Consider the following 13946-nt stretch of genomic DNA (forward strand, 5'->3'; position numbering starts at 1 on the left):
CAATGTTGTCTTTGTCAAAGGGTGGAAAAGTGGGGCATTTGTAGGTAACCCTCCTTTGAAACATGTGAGAAAAAAAACAGCCAGACTGTTGTGTCATTATTACAGGTTCTAATGTGACAGTCTTCTTGAACTGACATTAGGGATGCAATAAGGTTTAATTGATCAAATATAATTAAACAGTTAGCTCTTTTGTTGTAGAGCTGTGAGGGTGATGTTTCCACTGCCTGACCCCAGATGATGGTAGCTCATGCTCTGGTCACTCCATATTGTGGATTGATGTCAGTAATGCCGATGTTGCTAATGAATTAACAAAGGGCATCAAATGTAACGGTAACCCTCTGTTATGTTAGTCAGTCATGTGACTCATGTCCGAAGCACTGCTGCATGTGCAGTTGCTCCAGATGACTGCAATCAACCTACATTTCATGACGAGTAGAGCAACGCATCCTTGTGCTCTTTTCTGAATGAGTATTGTTTATATGGAGTAAGATACTCAATTCTAAATGTCAGAGGATGAATCTGTTACCAGAACAGACATTGAACATATGTGACCCTGGACCACAAAACCAGTCTTAAGTGTAAATTGTTTTAAATTAAGATTTATACAGCAATAAATAAGCTTTCAATTGATGTATGGTTTGTTAGGATAGAACAATATTTGGCCGAGATACAACTATTTGAAAATCTGGAATCTGAGGGTGCAAGAAAAATCTAAATATCAAGAAGTAAAGTAGTGCAAATGAAGTCCTTAGCAATGCATATTACTAATCAAAAATAAAGTTATATATTTACGGTAAGAAATTTACTAAATATCTTCATGGAACATGAGCTTTACTTCATATCCTAATGATTTTTTGGCATAAAAGAAAAATGGATAATTTTGACCCATACAATGTATTTTTGGCTATTGCTACAAATATACCCCATCCATTTAAGACCAGGGTCACATATCTGCATGGGAAATGAATGAGCAGCAAAAGAATGAATTATGTTATTTTCTTTTTCTGCTTGAGACATGTTTTTGGCTTACAAAAAAACACTAAGAATTAATATGAAGCAGGCCATTGTGATTTTCTATTTCTATTTTGTATCTATACTCAAATTGCTGTTTTAGAGACTTTTTTTAACTTGATTTTTATTATCTATTTTTTGTTTTTTTGCATTTTCTGCTCTTATATTTTTCAAATGAAATATTAGTTTGTCCTTTCATTACAGCGGCTCTGACTTGCCATTAAGAAAAGACACATAATAAAACCAAACATTTAAGCATAACACTGTTATATTTTTCTCTCATAAGTACGTAGGTCTTTAAGTGAATAAAAAGTACAAAATGTCAGATATAAAAATTCCAAATCTGAAATCTGTTGACATCTTCCCATAAAAATATAGAGCAGAAAAACTGACCATTGAGAATTTGTAGTATGAAATTCTTTAAAACACACTCAAATTTATTTATATACTTCACATATTTTCTGTTTTATTTTTGTACAGAATGCCAGAATTAATACAAAAATGCAGTAACAGTGGTCTGCAATGTGTGATCTGCAATAATCAGTGATCTGCATACAGGTTCGCATACTGTCCTCTGTTGTAATTCTCACTTTTTGAGTCTGATGCATTATGCACACATTTCTGTGTGCAAGAGCTCTATAGCTTAATTTTGGCATCCCGGGCCTCCATAGCTTTGGTGGCGACCTCAGCTCTATCCTTGAGTACCTTGGCTTGCTCAGTTTCTTCAGTCTGGATGTTCCGGAGCAGAAAGTGACTGATGAAAAGCTTCAAGCCTTCCCGAAGCAATCCCAGCTTGGGGATTCCAGAGATCCTGGCACACAATGGTAAACACACAGGCAGATATTGACACACCAGGCCACACACAAGCAATTTTACATGTCCTCAGGTGTCCCACACGTGGTCTTTTTAAAAACTTGTACTGACATATTCTTACATTAAGCAACAATGTAACAATTGTTATAACTAACAAAGTCTAATTTATTCTTTATTTTTTCATTTAACATACATTGCCATTATAAAATTTGCCTCACTACACTAAATTTTAATTAGCGTTCACACTTTTGCAAAATCGCAAACCACTGAACATTATGAACATTTATATATACATAATATGTACTATTATAAAATTTTTGTAGTACTATGTATACTCACCTGCCAAATATATTCACAAGATCTTCTGGCTCGGTTTCTTTAAGGAGTTTTGAGAGAACCTGCTTCAAGAATTTGACTTTGGGCTTATCCAGCTCCCCAAACTCAATAGCCTTATGAAAAGAAGAGAACAGGCAGACAATTAAGCTGCCATTCATTAACTCACCTGTAAGCGATTCATAAAGTAGATGAAGAACATTACACATATATACTACAACATAACATACAAACCACAAATGCATTCTAGAATGGCTTCTTGTAGACGGGTGGACTTATCATATATTACCTTAAGAATGGAAAGAGAGAGACACTTCCTGTGTAGAAGATGAGTGACCAGCTGGACCAGGTTACTGAGGCACCGACTGGAAAGGTTTGCCAGGTCTTTGAATTTGTCCCACAGACTAAACTGAAAAGTCATCTAAAAACCAGAAGAAAAGCAGAGGGTTAACATTTACAAAATGGATTATTATTCACCTATAGTAAACAGCTACAAGCTACTTGATTTTAAATGTTGCAGTATTAGATGTAAATGAACTGAAGTACATTATCGATATTCATAGATTTGCTTATTAATAGCTGATTACAGAGTAATATTAAATCATAACATCAACAGCCATTTTAGTTCATTTAAGTGAAGTGACATACTGCCATGTATGGTGACCCATACTCAGAATTCGTGCTCTGCATTTAACCCATCCAATGTGCACACACACAGCAGTGAACACACACACATCGTGAACACACACCCGGAGCAGTGGGCAGCCATTTATGCTGCGGCGCCCGGGGAGCAGTTGGGGGTTCGGTGCCTTGCTCAAGGGCACCTCAGTCGTGGTATTGAGGGTGGAGAGAGTGCTGGACATTCACTCCCCCCACCTACAATCCCTGCCGGCCGGAGACTCGAACCTGCAACCTTTGGATTACGAGTCCAACTCTCTAACCATTAGGCCACAACTTCAGTACTTTCAGTACTTTGAACCACTGGATCAAAGTACTGAAAAACATCTGAATGCTCTTAGCCTGAGCAACAGTTGTGTGTCAACAAGTTAAACATACAAAGCACACAGAGCAGCTCCTAATGCAGTGAAACCAGTGACACCTAGTGACACAAGCACACAGTGAGAGCTAGGAATCACTGTTGTTCCACTCTACCTGGAACCGCCGGTCATGCGAGCAAAATTTCTCTGCCAGAACCGCATAGAATCTATTGAACATTTTCTCTTGCAGACAGCAGTCCATCAGAACACGAACAATTTCCCGCTCTTGCTGGTCTTTCAATCCTAACCTGAGAAGACATGAATCCACTGAAGTGGGTAAATAATGGTTTATGACAAATATTACAAACATAGTACATCATGTTTGCAATACACAGCATGTCTGTTAGAAAGAAGAAATTTAAAGAACATTGTGTAATAACCTTAACTAAAATATTTGGCATCATCATACTACAAGGTTATCATTTCAGAAGATCTGAAATATTGCTCTTGCTACAAGAAAATTTGTCCTGCTAATAAGGCAGATATGTTAATCCGCTAACTTGAAAATCATTTTATACAGTTCTTTCACACAAGTAGGTCTGTAAATTTCAGATTGATTTTGGGATTACATGACACTGATCAAAACCTGATTTGCAATTAAATTTGCTCAACTGCTAAGAATCCCAAAAGAGCAACATGGCCACTGTCACTTAAAATCAATGAGAAGAAGAAACAGAAACTGTGCTGACAAACCTTAAAAGTTTCTCAAAGGCATCTAAATAGTCTTCACTTGACATAAGCACACAGAAAATGTTCCTCCTGATGTCAGTGTTCATTCTTTGTTTGCGTGCAAGCTCCAACATCTTTGCACTGTACTGCAAATTGATAAAGAGAAACAAAAAAAATTAAATGACAGTTTCTGCACGGACTTGCCATGATTCTCATAAAGGTCCATAAAATATGACTAAATGGAGAGATTTTATAAACAGAAACTGCAGAACTATATTTTTTATGCTTTTTCTCAGTTGAAAATAGTTGTACATCAGAACATTTAAATTACCGATGAACAAAAAACTTTTTTTTTCTTTTTTCACTTACTTGTTCCCCTTTGGTGGATGGGATAGTTGTCTTGTTTCCATGGTCATCGATCATGGGTGCTCCACTCCAGGAAGAGCCTACAATCCACCAACGGCCAACACGCTCTGCTTCCAGAAGACTGTCTAGTGAGACTCTCAACTTCATGTCACTTCCACCGGCACTGCTGTGAATCTGTTAAGAATGTTATGTTTAGTGCATAAGAAACAAGGTAACTGACTTCAAACACATTCCACCTTCCTGTAAAAATACTGTACAAAAGTCAGATCAATGTGACTATACTAAACTATGGAGTTAGTCTGACCCCTAGTGGACACGGCGAGAAGTACATTTAGCGTAAATAAATATCAAATATTCACAGATGAACATTAACTAGTTAACTGCTCTAACACATTTCTGTATTGCAAGTCCACCTTATAAATTTAACAGTGTAAACAGCATAAGTAATGCAAATTAACATCAAGTCATTTTCTCACCAAAGTCTTCTGCAGTTTCCTTAACTTCTCCAGAGGTTCAGAGTCATAACCTGGAATCTTCCTCATGTCATTGTTCTTCAGCGCCAGCATAGTCTCCAACATAAACCGAATCTGACAAGCAAGCCAACAGAACAAACGTCTGCACTTCAGACCAACTGCAGACCTCATTTATGATTCACCTCAGTTGCCCTCATTTGTAATTTGCTTTGGATTAAGTAAGTAAATGGTTAAAAGCAAATATAATATGATAATTCCTTAGCACCAAAAGACAGCTTCTTCACATGACAAAGGTGTCTTACCCTTGTTTGGTCTTGAAAACGCTCTCCTTCAGCGGTGGCTTTCCGCTGAGCCTCAGAGATCAGCTCCTTGAGAGCTAGCGGATCATCCTTTCTCAGAGCAAACCCAACGTTCTTCAGCACCAGCAGAACCAGTTCTACATCCTTTGCGCTGAAACGCGTCACCAGCTTCTTCAGAATGTCAAACACCAGGAGAGCATGGACTACATGGAAGTTGTAGAGGTGGGCAATTATGGACACCAAGTTGTCACATTCTTTGTCTGTAGCATCAAGCTGACTGTAGGTTTTATCAAACTGACGGACTACAGTCTCCAGAAAATGAGCTCCAACCTCAGGGAAAACAAGTGAGAAAGTGAGAAATTAGCCAGCATCAAGCAAAAATACACACTAAGACAGAGATTCTTATAACAGTATGCCACTGAATGCAACATATTGCCATGATGACAAGTTTAATGTGAAGTATTTAATATATTAGATACCTCCAGGCCAACACTATAGTGAAGGACACTGACAAGAAGGATGTGCTCCATTAGAAGCCTGGAAGAGAGAGTGAGTGTTAACTATAATAATTTACAAGTCTTTATTAGTGTGTTGTTTTAAGGTCATATTTAATTTCTTGAGTGAAAATTTAAGTGAGCCAGGAAAAAGTCACAATCAAGCCTTCGAAAAAAGCTGATCAACCACCCTTTTAAGAAAGCCCAGCTAGAATGTTTAAAGTAGTTTAAATAGCTTGAAGTAGTAAGTAGCTTAAAACTGGGCATCACACACTAAATAAACTGAGAATCACAAAATACCAAACTTTCAAGTCATTCAGAGCACAAGAAACTCATGCAGAAACATGTGGCTTGTTGCTAGGAGATACGTGACAAATAAAAACAATACCTATTCTAAAATTGGCTCAAAATATCAAACATGTTTGATGTTGTCTGGCTAGACGCACTCATAGTCTTGAAGATGAAAAATCTGAATCTGAGCCCATCACAAACAATACTCTGCAAAACCTGTAAACTCAGACTAGCCAAAACCTCCAGACTGGCTCTGACTTTCAGCAGCTAGTGTTTACGTGTCCATCGTCCAGACTGCAGATCTGGGCAAAGTTTGTTCTTAACAGTTTGGAGGTCTGAGCCTAATTTGATGGATGTGGCTTGAATGCTGTAGGGTCTTACAGCTCAGAAGAAGAAGAATATTAAGTTAAAATAGAATATCAGCAAGTTAATTGTCTCAAATCAATATACATTTAATAATAAAGTGATTATCAAAGAGTCAGTTATTAAATGAAGTCATTATTGAAAGGGTAACCTTTCAGGCATGAGGGCAGGTGTGACGCAGGCAGCCAGCAGAACATCAGTGAGTGTTTCGTTCATGTCCTTCCTGCTGGTGCTCATGTACAGCTCTTCCAACTGACTGCTGATGGATGCCATGTTGGGCTGACTCAACCTGTCGAACAGAGGACAGGGTTATCAAACTGGCTGAATTTCACTTGGTTTGCCAAAGATTGTACATTTATGTAGCCTATACCTTCCATGGTACCTTACCTGTTTATCAGACCTTTCACAGTGCGCTTCAGTTTCTCCAGCTCGGCTTTGCGTTTGCTGTCCACGGCTTCTCGTAAGTGAGGGGGAACATACTTATCTGCTGTGGCAGGATTCTATAAAAAGAAAACAAAAACAATACACAAATATTAGCTTCAAATCATTCTTCTGATGTGGGTGGAAAAAATAAAATCCAATACTGACTTAATGACACTGAATAATGGAATAAAGACACTACTGTCTTCTGTAGAGCCGCTTTGTAGTTGAATTAAGTTTCTTTCATGACTGATGAAATAAATTATCAACACTGAACTAAATTGAGCTGAATAATGACACTATTGTCTTTGCAACATTAACTGATAATTTTGTTTATTACTGTGAAGCTGCTTGTTTGAACCTATTTGTAATTGTATAAAGGGTCACATAAATAAATGTGATTTGAGCATTTGGAGAGCTAAACTTAAATAATAAGATATAATATCCAGATTTAGAATGACATACAGGCTCCTGGCTTTCAGGTGTTTTTTGTTCAGAGTCAATTTCCTCCCCATCATCATTTTCCTCCGATGCATCTGTATCCTCGTCTTCTTCATCTCCTTCCACCTCGTCTTCTATCTGGTTGTCATCTTCTACATCCCCCTCTTCTTCAATCTGTGCATCATCCTCTCCATCTCTTTCCCCTTCATCAGTGTCACCTTCATCCTCGCTGTCATCATCTGTCATTCGCCCGTCGCTGTCCTCGTCCAACTCATCAAAGTCATCTTTAGCTTTGTCAATGTCCATTTCTTCATCACTCTCATACAGTCCTGTTGCAGATGCTCCAGGATCAAGAATCCCTAAAATGTAATCGAGTCCATCGTCGGTGAACGACTGAGGTAGACTCTTTTTGTTTTTTCTTTTATTCAGCCCAAGGCGTTTCTCTAATCTCTTTATTTCTTTGTCCTCTTCGACATTGGCCTCTAATAGAGTCCGCTTTCTGCTCTCGTTCAGACTAGATTTCTTTCTCTGTTTTGGCAGATCTTCGGAGAAGTGGACTTTCCTTTTTGTCGTCTCTTCTTCGTTGTCTTTAGCATTAACCCTGTCTTTATTTGTCTTCTGCTGTTTCTGAGCGGCATTTTTAAGATTTCCAGTCGCCTTCAGGGCTGGTTTCCGTGTCTTTTCCTCCTTCTCAGCAGGAGTATTTGGAGCAGGTTCCTCGCTGGGGTTCTGCAGTGACTGACCCATGTAGTGACTTTTATTTTTGGCTTTCTTCAACCTACGTTTCTCTTTGCGCAGCTCTTTTCTACTTTTCCTCTTTACAAATAATCCTCTTTGGTTGCTTTCATTTTCACCGAAGCCGCCTTTGCTCTTCACAAAATGATTAACTGAATCCTTGAATTTCTGAAGTTTATCCCTGTGTGTTTGCTTTCCAGCTTTCCCTTTGCCCCTGCGTTGCGCCTTTGCCTTCATTTTCTAAGTTAACTATATCTGACTGTGCATATAATCTTCATTTATTGTAAATGGTTGCGTGTTTACAGACTGAAGATCGCAAATTATCCCACGAAAGTCCTCAGAAAAGACAACACATGTAGAAAATGGAGGTCGCCATTGATGTTGCTTCTTCGTTAGACGTTATGAAAGCAGACAAAAGAAAATTGAGAGGCTTTATCGCCATCTACTGTGTTGGAGCGTAACGTTACTTGTCGAAATATGAATTAACAATTTAATAAGTATATGTGCGTTTAATTAAACTACACCAGTAGCCTAGAGATTTGCTCATAACCTGATATACTATTTGATGCCTACAGCAGCATATATTAGTAGTAGTAGTTGTTGTTGTAGTTGTAGTAGTATTGACTGGATCGATAGTTACATTTATGGATGGATTAATGGTAGTGGAAGCAGTAGTAGGCCTACTGTAGAGGATACAGGTCTTCCTAGCTTCCTTGTGTACAGAGCTGGTTAGATTACTTACAAATTGTGATCTGTTACTGATTCCAAATTACATGACAAAAATTGTAGTTAGTAATGTAATCCATTACATTACACATTTTAGGTACTATAATCTACTTTTAGATTACTCTTGACCTAACTTGTTCATCACATTGATTTAAAAAGGGTAATCTTGTACCATATGTGACCCCGGACCACAAAACCAGTCTTAAATGTCAATTTTTCAAAATTGAGATTTATACATCAACTGAAAGCTTTTTTTGTTAGGATCTGATCTGCCGAGATACAACTATTTGAAAATCTCCTTTAAAGTTGTCCAAATGAAGTTCTTAACAATGCACATTGCCTAATCAAAAATGAAGTTTTGATATATTTACAAAATATCTTCTTGGAACATGATCTTTACTTAATGCCCTAATGATTTTTGGCATAAAAGAAAAATCAATAATTTTGACCCACACAATATATTTTTGGCTATTGCTACAAATATACCCCAGAGACTTAAGACTGGTTTTGTGGTCGAGGGTTACATATTGATATAAAAATACAAAGAGAAAGAAAATATATTCCATTTGTTGTTATCAACAACATGAAGTGCATTAAACTGTATTATATTACATCAAGGTTTCCCAAACTGGGTTTGTGAGTTTAATGAAAAGCTAATAATTAATTAAATGTTAAAAATGTTAAATTAAAACAAATTATTAAAAAATGAATCAAAATAAAACACTTACTGAAAAATGAAATATTTTATTTGTTTACCTGCATGTCATAATGTGACCATAACCAATGTCAGAGAACCAGGAATATGCTAATGTGATACTTCATTATTAAAATATTTATTTTAAAACCTTAAAAATAAGGTACTTCAAATAAAAATATATTAGGTGAAAGAGGATCAGAAGACAAAATAGTTGGTGAATTTGTTTGAAAGATAAACAAAAGTAACACATGCTAAAATAACAGAATGAGTGATACTTCAAATAAAAATGAACATGTTCATCAGTAGCTGATGCACTTCTTAAACCTGAAATGATTTTTGTAAATCCAGTGGTCAGATGCTGTGCAGACTGACTGTGACAGTGACTAATGACTGATCTTTGTACGAAGTCCACAAAACTGAAGACTTTCTGAGTGTATATAAGACGCAGGCTATTTAGAAATAAAAAAATTTAAAAATGAAAAAATAATAAATTAGGAAGAATCAGTAAATTATGGATAAATTATTGCTATTGTGTAAATATGTGTAATCCATAAAAAAGTAACTGTAGTCTGATAATTACGAGTATTTTAAAATGTAATTTAATCTAAATTGCATCTACTTAATTTTTAGTAATCTTAAATTACCTCTATTTATTTTTTGGAATGTGATTATTTAATCTAGATTACATGTAATCAATATATACAAGCAAAAACATATTTATAAATTTCTATGTTTGGCAAAGTGTGCTGTTATATGCTTTCTCGGTTACATCAGGAAACGTCAGACCTGTCCAAAACAACGCTGAACAAATTTTGAATTATGTAAATCTTACACATAATTCGACTTTCTGCTCAGTGACAGCACACCTGTGTGCTGAAGCCTCTTGTCCTGTCGTGTGTCGCTGAATGATGACGCAGTATATTTTGACTGTGTTTTGGAGGATTATTTGGCGTTGTGACGCGCCCGCTGTCAGTCAGTCGAGCTCTACTCCGGTGGTCAGTTTATCTCACAGAGGTGCTTTCTCTTACAGCGAATGGAATCGCCACAAAAATGCGTTGCTAATGCATGTGTTTCTGCAATATGAAGAATGGAAGAAGACGATGTGACGATTAGAGAGCAGAATTTCCACAGCCAAGTGCGCGAGTACATTGTGAGTAATTTACAGAGAGACTGATTAGAGTACGACACATTGACCGTGTTCCTCACTTCAGCTGCCATCTAGCCTCATTTACGTGTATTTCTTAAACGGAAAAGATGAATGGGTTTGCTATACGTTACTTGAAATGTTTCATAATTATTTCTCAGTAGCAGCCGTAGTGTATATGAGTGAGGTTCATTAGGCTAGTTAGCTAGCATGTTAGCTTGTCGTTAGTTACAGTATTGAGCTAATTAATCCCTTCCTGTGGCTTGATTCACAGGATTTGATTGTTGTATATATATTTAGGCATGATGCTCTTTGACTGTTATGTTTTGTGACATTTTATTGAATCTCTAGTAGAATTAGAGCAGATGCAACATTCACTGACCATTATGTGGCAGTTAGACCAGTTGAGTGATCATAACGGTTCTGCACTGACAGCTTGTTCACTGTTGTTGGTGTACACATGAGCATTGCAGATTTGCAGTGTTTATTTTGGGTAATGTGGCTCTCCTTCCTGCATAGGCAAACCTGTTCTTATGTGTCAGAGATGAATGGATTGCATGATCTGCAAGCGATTAAATATCACGAATTAATTTGTTAGTGCTAACTGAACAAATTTTGCAGCCTTTGCTTGTAAGAACAAGCAAAAACTCTTTCGTGTTGTTTATAGCGATCCCAGCTGCTGTCTCTGCCTTCTAAATGAATATCAGGGTTGAACTGAATGAATTAGTGGTCAACGTTGTTCTTGATCCACATTTTAAATAACCAAGAAAGTGTTTCTGTAGTGTAGAGAGTGAAGCAATGAAAAGCATTAACAAAAGAAATTCACTTTGTCTCACTGATGCAGTTTTGAAAATTAAATTAGTTTTCTTATGATAGCAGTCATTTTATGTAACACTTGACATTTCAGTTGAAATTTGACCACTAAGTTTAGAGTGAATGTAGAAATATGTGCACTGTATTTCAGAGAGTTTAAAAACTTTTTGTGTGTAGAAGTTAGATAGCTGTTATCAGCTGCATACAATGTAAGTTAGTCTAATAAAAGGCGGTGCCATGCAGAGATATCTGCTTTTCTTACTCTTTAGCAATGCTGTAATGATAATCGGCAAGCAGTTTCTAAACTGTCCCATTTCGGGATTAGCTTGAAAAACAATAATCTTGACAAATTTGTTATTAATGCAGGACTTAATAATAAGAATGGCCTAATGCAAGGCTGTCCAAACTCGGTCCTGGAGAGTTTAGCTCCAACTTGCCTCAACACACCTGCCTGGAAGCTTCTAGTATGCCTTGTAAGAGCTTGATTAGCTGCTTCAGGTGTGTTTAATTAGGGTTGGAGCTAAACTCTGCAGGACACCGGCCCTCCAGGACCGAGTTTGGACAGCCCTGGCCTAATGGGTCAGAGCCATCTAGACATTGTGAGAGTTGTAATCGTCTTGGAAGCATCAGTTTGAATTGTTTGAAAATTATAAACGAATGCATCATGCTTTGAATCATTAACATTATTCCTGTGAATTTTCTAGCTGTTGGAGGAAATGGAAACATATGTGTATTGTAAATATATATTTTAAAAGAAGCCATGTTTAACGATAAATATAAATGTAAAAAAAATGTGAATTTTAGTATGCTATATATATTTTGGTGTGTATTTTGAGTGTTGTCTTCCAGTGGAGCACACAAAACGTGTGTGGTTCACTCTACAAAGGGTTAAGCATATTATTTATGCTTTAATTTTACATTTTATTTTCTATCTATATAAATGAACTTGGTAAAGGAGTCAAGCCAGCAAATGTACACTTTTATGCAGATGATACTATTCTCTACACTATAGCTCCATCTTTAAAAGTGGCAATGAACTCTTTACAGAATGCTTTTAATTAATTTCAGACTTCTCTTGGTAACTTAAAATTAGTATTAAATGCTAAAAAAAACTAAATACATGATTTTTACTCGGCCCAGATTACCAATAAATGATTTTGTGATTCAAACTTTAAATGGTTAGAGATTGAAGGGGTTGAATCTTAGAAATATCTTGGCATCTGGCTCGATTATAAGCTGACTTACAGTTCTCATATTGATAGTCTTTTAAAGAAATTGAGACCAACGCTAGGTTTTTATTTTCGTTAAAAAAAAGTTTTTCTCCTTTGCTCAAACGTTTAGTATAAAGTACTCCTCTATCAGTATTGGATTATGGTGATATAATTTATATGCATGCACCTTAGAATGTTTTGAAAAAACTGGATGTAGTTTATCATGCTGCTTTACGATTTGTCACTGGTACAAGTGTCCGTACATATCACTGTAATTTATTTGAAATGACAAACTGGACTTCCTTGTGCTTAAGGAGAAAAAAAACATACGTTGATTGTTATTTTAAAAGCTTTAGTGGGTAAATTACCACAGTATATATCTAGGTTGCTGACATACTGCACAAATATTTATAATACCAGATCAACAGATAAACGTTTACTTAAGATGCCGTTTTTTCATACAGAGATAGGTCGTTCTGCTTTTTCTAATTATGCTCCGTATGTGTGGAATGAGTTTCAAGGCTTGTTACATATGGAATCTGTACCATGAAGTCCTTGTATTGACAGATACTTCACCCTGTTGTAGGTTTATTTTCACGGTGGAGCACACAGTACAGTTGCATTCATGTAATGCAGAACTCTGTTAGTTCTCTGTAGTTCTGTGAGGTTACAAGCAAGGTGTAATATGAGCAAATGTTAAAAAAAGCATGAACGGCATGTTTACATATGCACATCCATACACTTCAGTCTCCTGGATGCTCTGCTGATTCATGCATATAGCATTGCTACAGATTACTGATCAGCATATTACTGATGATTAAAACAGAGGTACTTTACTTTCTTTCAGTAGGACTATTACTACTTAACACTGGCAAGACATACATTTACATTACATTTAGATTTAGTCAGTTAGCAGACGCTTTTGTCCAAAGCAACTTGCAAAGGAGGACAATGGAAGCAATCAAAATCAACAAAAGAGCAAAGATATGCAAGTGCTATGACAAGTCTCAGTTAGCCTAACGTCGTACACATAGCAAGGTTTTTCTTTTTCTTTAAGTTATATAATAAATAAAAAGACTTACGTTTGGAATCTATGAATTTCTAGACGCACAGTACGCAAAATCGTACTTTTTAAGTTTACAACGTAAACCCTTGTAGAACAGACTTGTAGAACTCCATCTCGTTCCATGTGTTTCTAGGTCTGCTTCCTCCTGTTTGCAGTGCTGTACATTGTGTCGTACTGCGTCATCTCACGCTACAAGAGAAAAAGCGGTAAGTAGTTCTGTTTATGATCAAACTGTTGCCCTATTTAAATGCAATAGTATTTATAATATTTACTTTGTATAACTATATTAATATTCAATATTTATCTATATTAATATTTACTGTTTCTAACTTAAGCTTAAGTTTAGATCAAATTCCTAGGTGACAAATGGGCACTTTGATTGATAGTAAGTGTGCTTGCTTGCACACTTTTAAGGGGTTTACACCTTTTAGAACTCTATAGCACTTTATAGTACACATTCTTTTGAGCATTTTCCAACTCCATAACACAAGGCACTGCCACCTCCAACCTTCCTTGCACAAACAGTTACGAGGACAAATTTAGT

General features: G+C 36.5%; 2 protein-coding genes across 4 annotated transcripts in view; one reads left to right on the forward strand and one right to left on the reverse strand.

Annotated features, from left to right (window-relative positions):
- Positions 1 to 1416: 1416 nt before the first annotated feature.
- On the reverse strand, positions 1417 to 8154 carry nom1 (nucleolar protein with MIF4G domain 1). Its single transcript, XM_079433809.1, has 12 exons — positions 7035 to 8154; positions 6537 to 6649; positions 6301 to 6438; positions 5481 to 5538; positions 5005 to 5331; positions 4706 to 4816; positions 4233 to 4403; positions 3888 to 4009; positions 3310 to 3442; positions 2447 to 2578; positions 2164 to 2273; positions 1417 to 1822 (listed from the first exon to the last, which is right to left on the reverse strand). The coding sequence occupies exons 1-12, from the start codon at positions 7980 to 7982 to the stop codon at positions 1648 to 1650; spliced, it is 2538 nt and encodes an 845-aa protein (XP_079289935.1). The 5' UTR covers positions 7983 to 8154; the 3' UTR covers positions 1417 to 1647.
- Positions 8155 to 10097: 1943 nt separating this feature from the next.
- lmbr1 (limb development membrane protein 1) overlaps positions 10098 to 13946 on the forward strand; it is a 41923-nt gene continuing 38074 nt past the window's right edge. Inside the window, exons 1-2 of one of the 3 annotated variants that reach the window (XM_079429723.1) lie at positions 10098 to 10318; positions 13536 to 13608. In XM_079429723.1, coding sequence (XP_079285849.1) covers positions 10256 to 10318; positions 13536 to 13608 — 136 coding nt within the window. In that variant the 5' untranslated portion in view covers positions 10098 to 10255. The remainder of the gene's footprint in view (positions 10319 to 13535; positions 13609 to 13946) is intronic. The other 2 variants (XM_079429725.1, XM_079429724.1) reach the window with 2 other exon arrangements.

The sequence above is a fragment of the Barbus barbus genome (assembly GCF_936440315.1).
Source record: "Barbus barbus genome assembly, chromosome: 2".
NCBI lineage: Eukaryota > Metazoa > Chordata > Actinopteri > Cypriniformes > Cyprinidae > Barbus > Barbus barbus.

Bases quoted from the DNA above. Each gene is read 5' to 3' on its own strand.
- nom1 (XM_079433809.1), bottom strand. From the start codon at position 7,982: ATGAAGGCAAAGGCGCAACGCAGGGGCAAAGGGAAAGCTGGAAAGCAA. The intron at 5,332-5,480 runs GTATCTAATATA...GTTTTCCCTGAG, and splicing joins ACTATAGTGTTGGCCTGGAG to GTTGGAGCTCATTTTCTGGA. The intron at 2,274-2,446 runs GTAATATATGAT...TCTTTTCATAAG, and splicing joins TCTCTCTTTCCATTCTTAAG to GCTATTGAGTTTGGGGAGCT.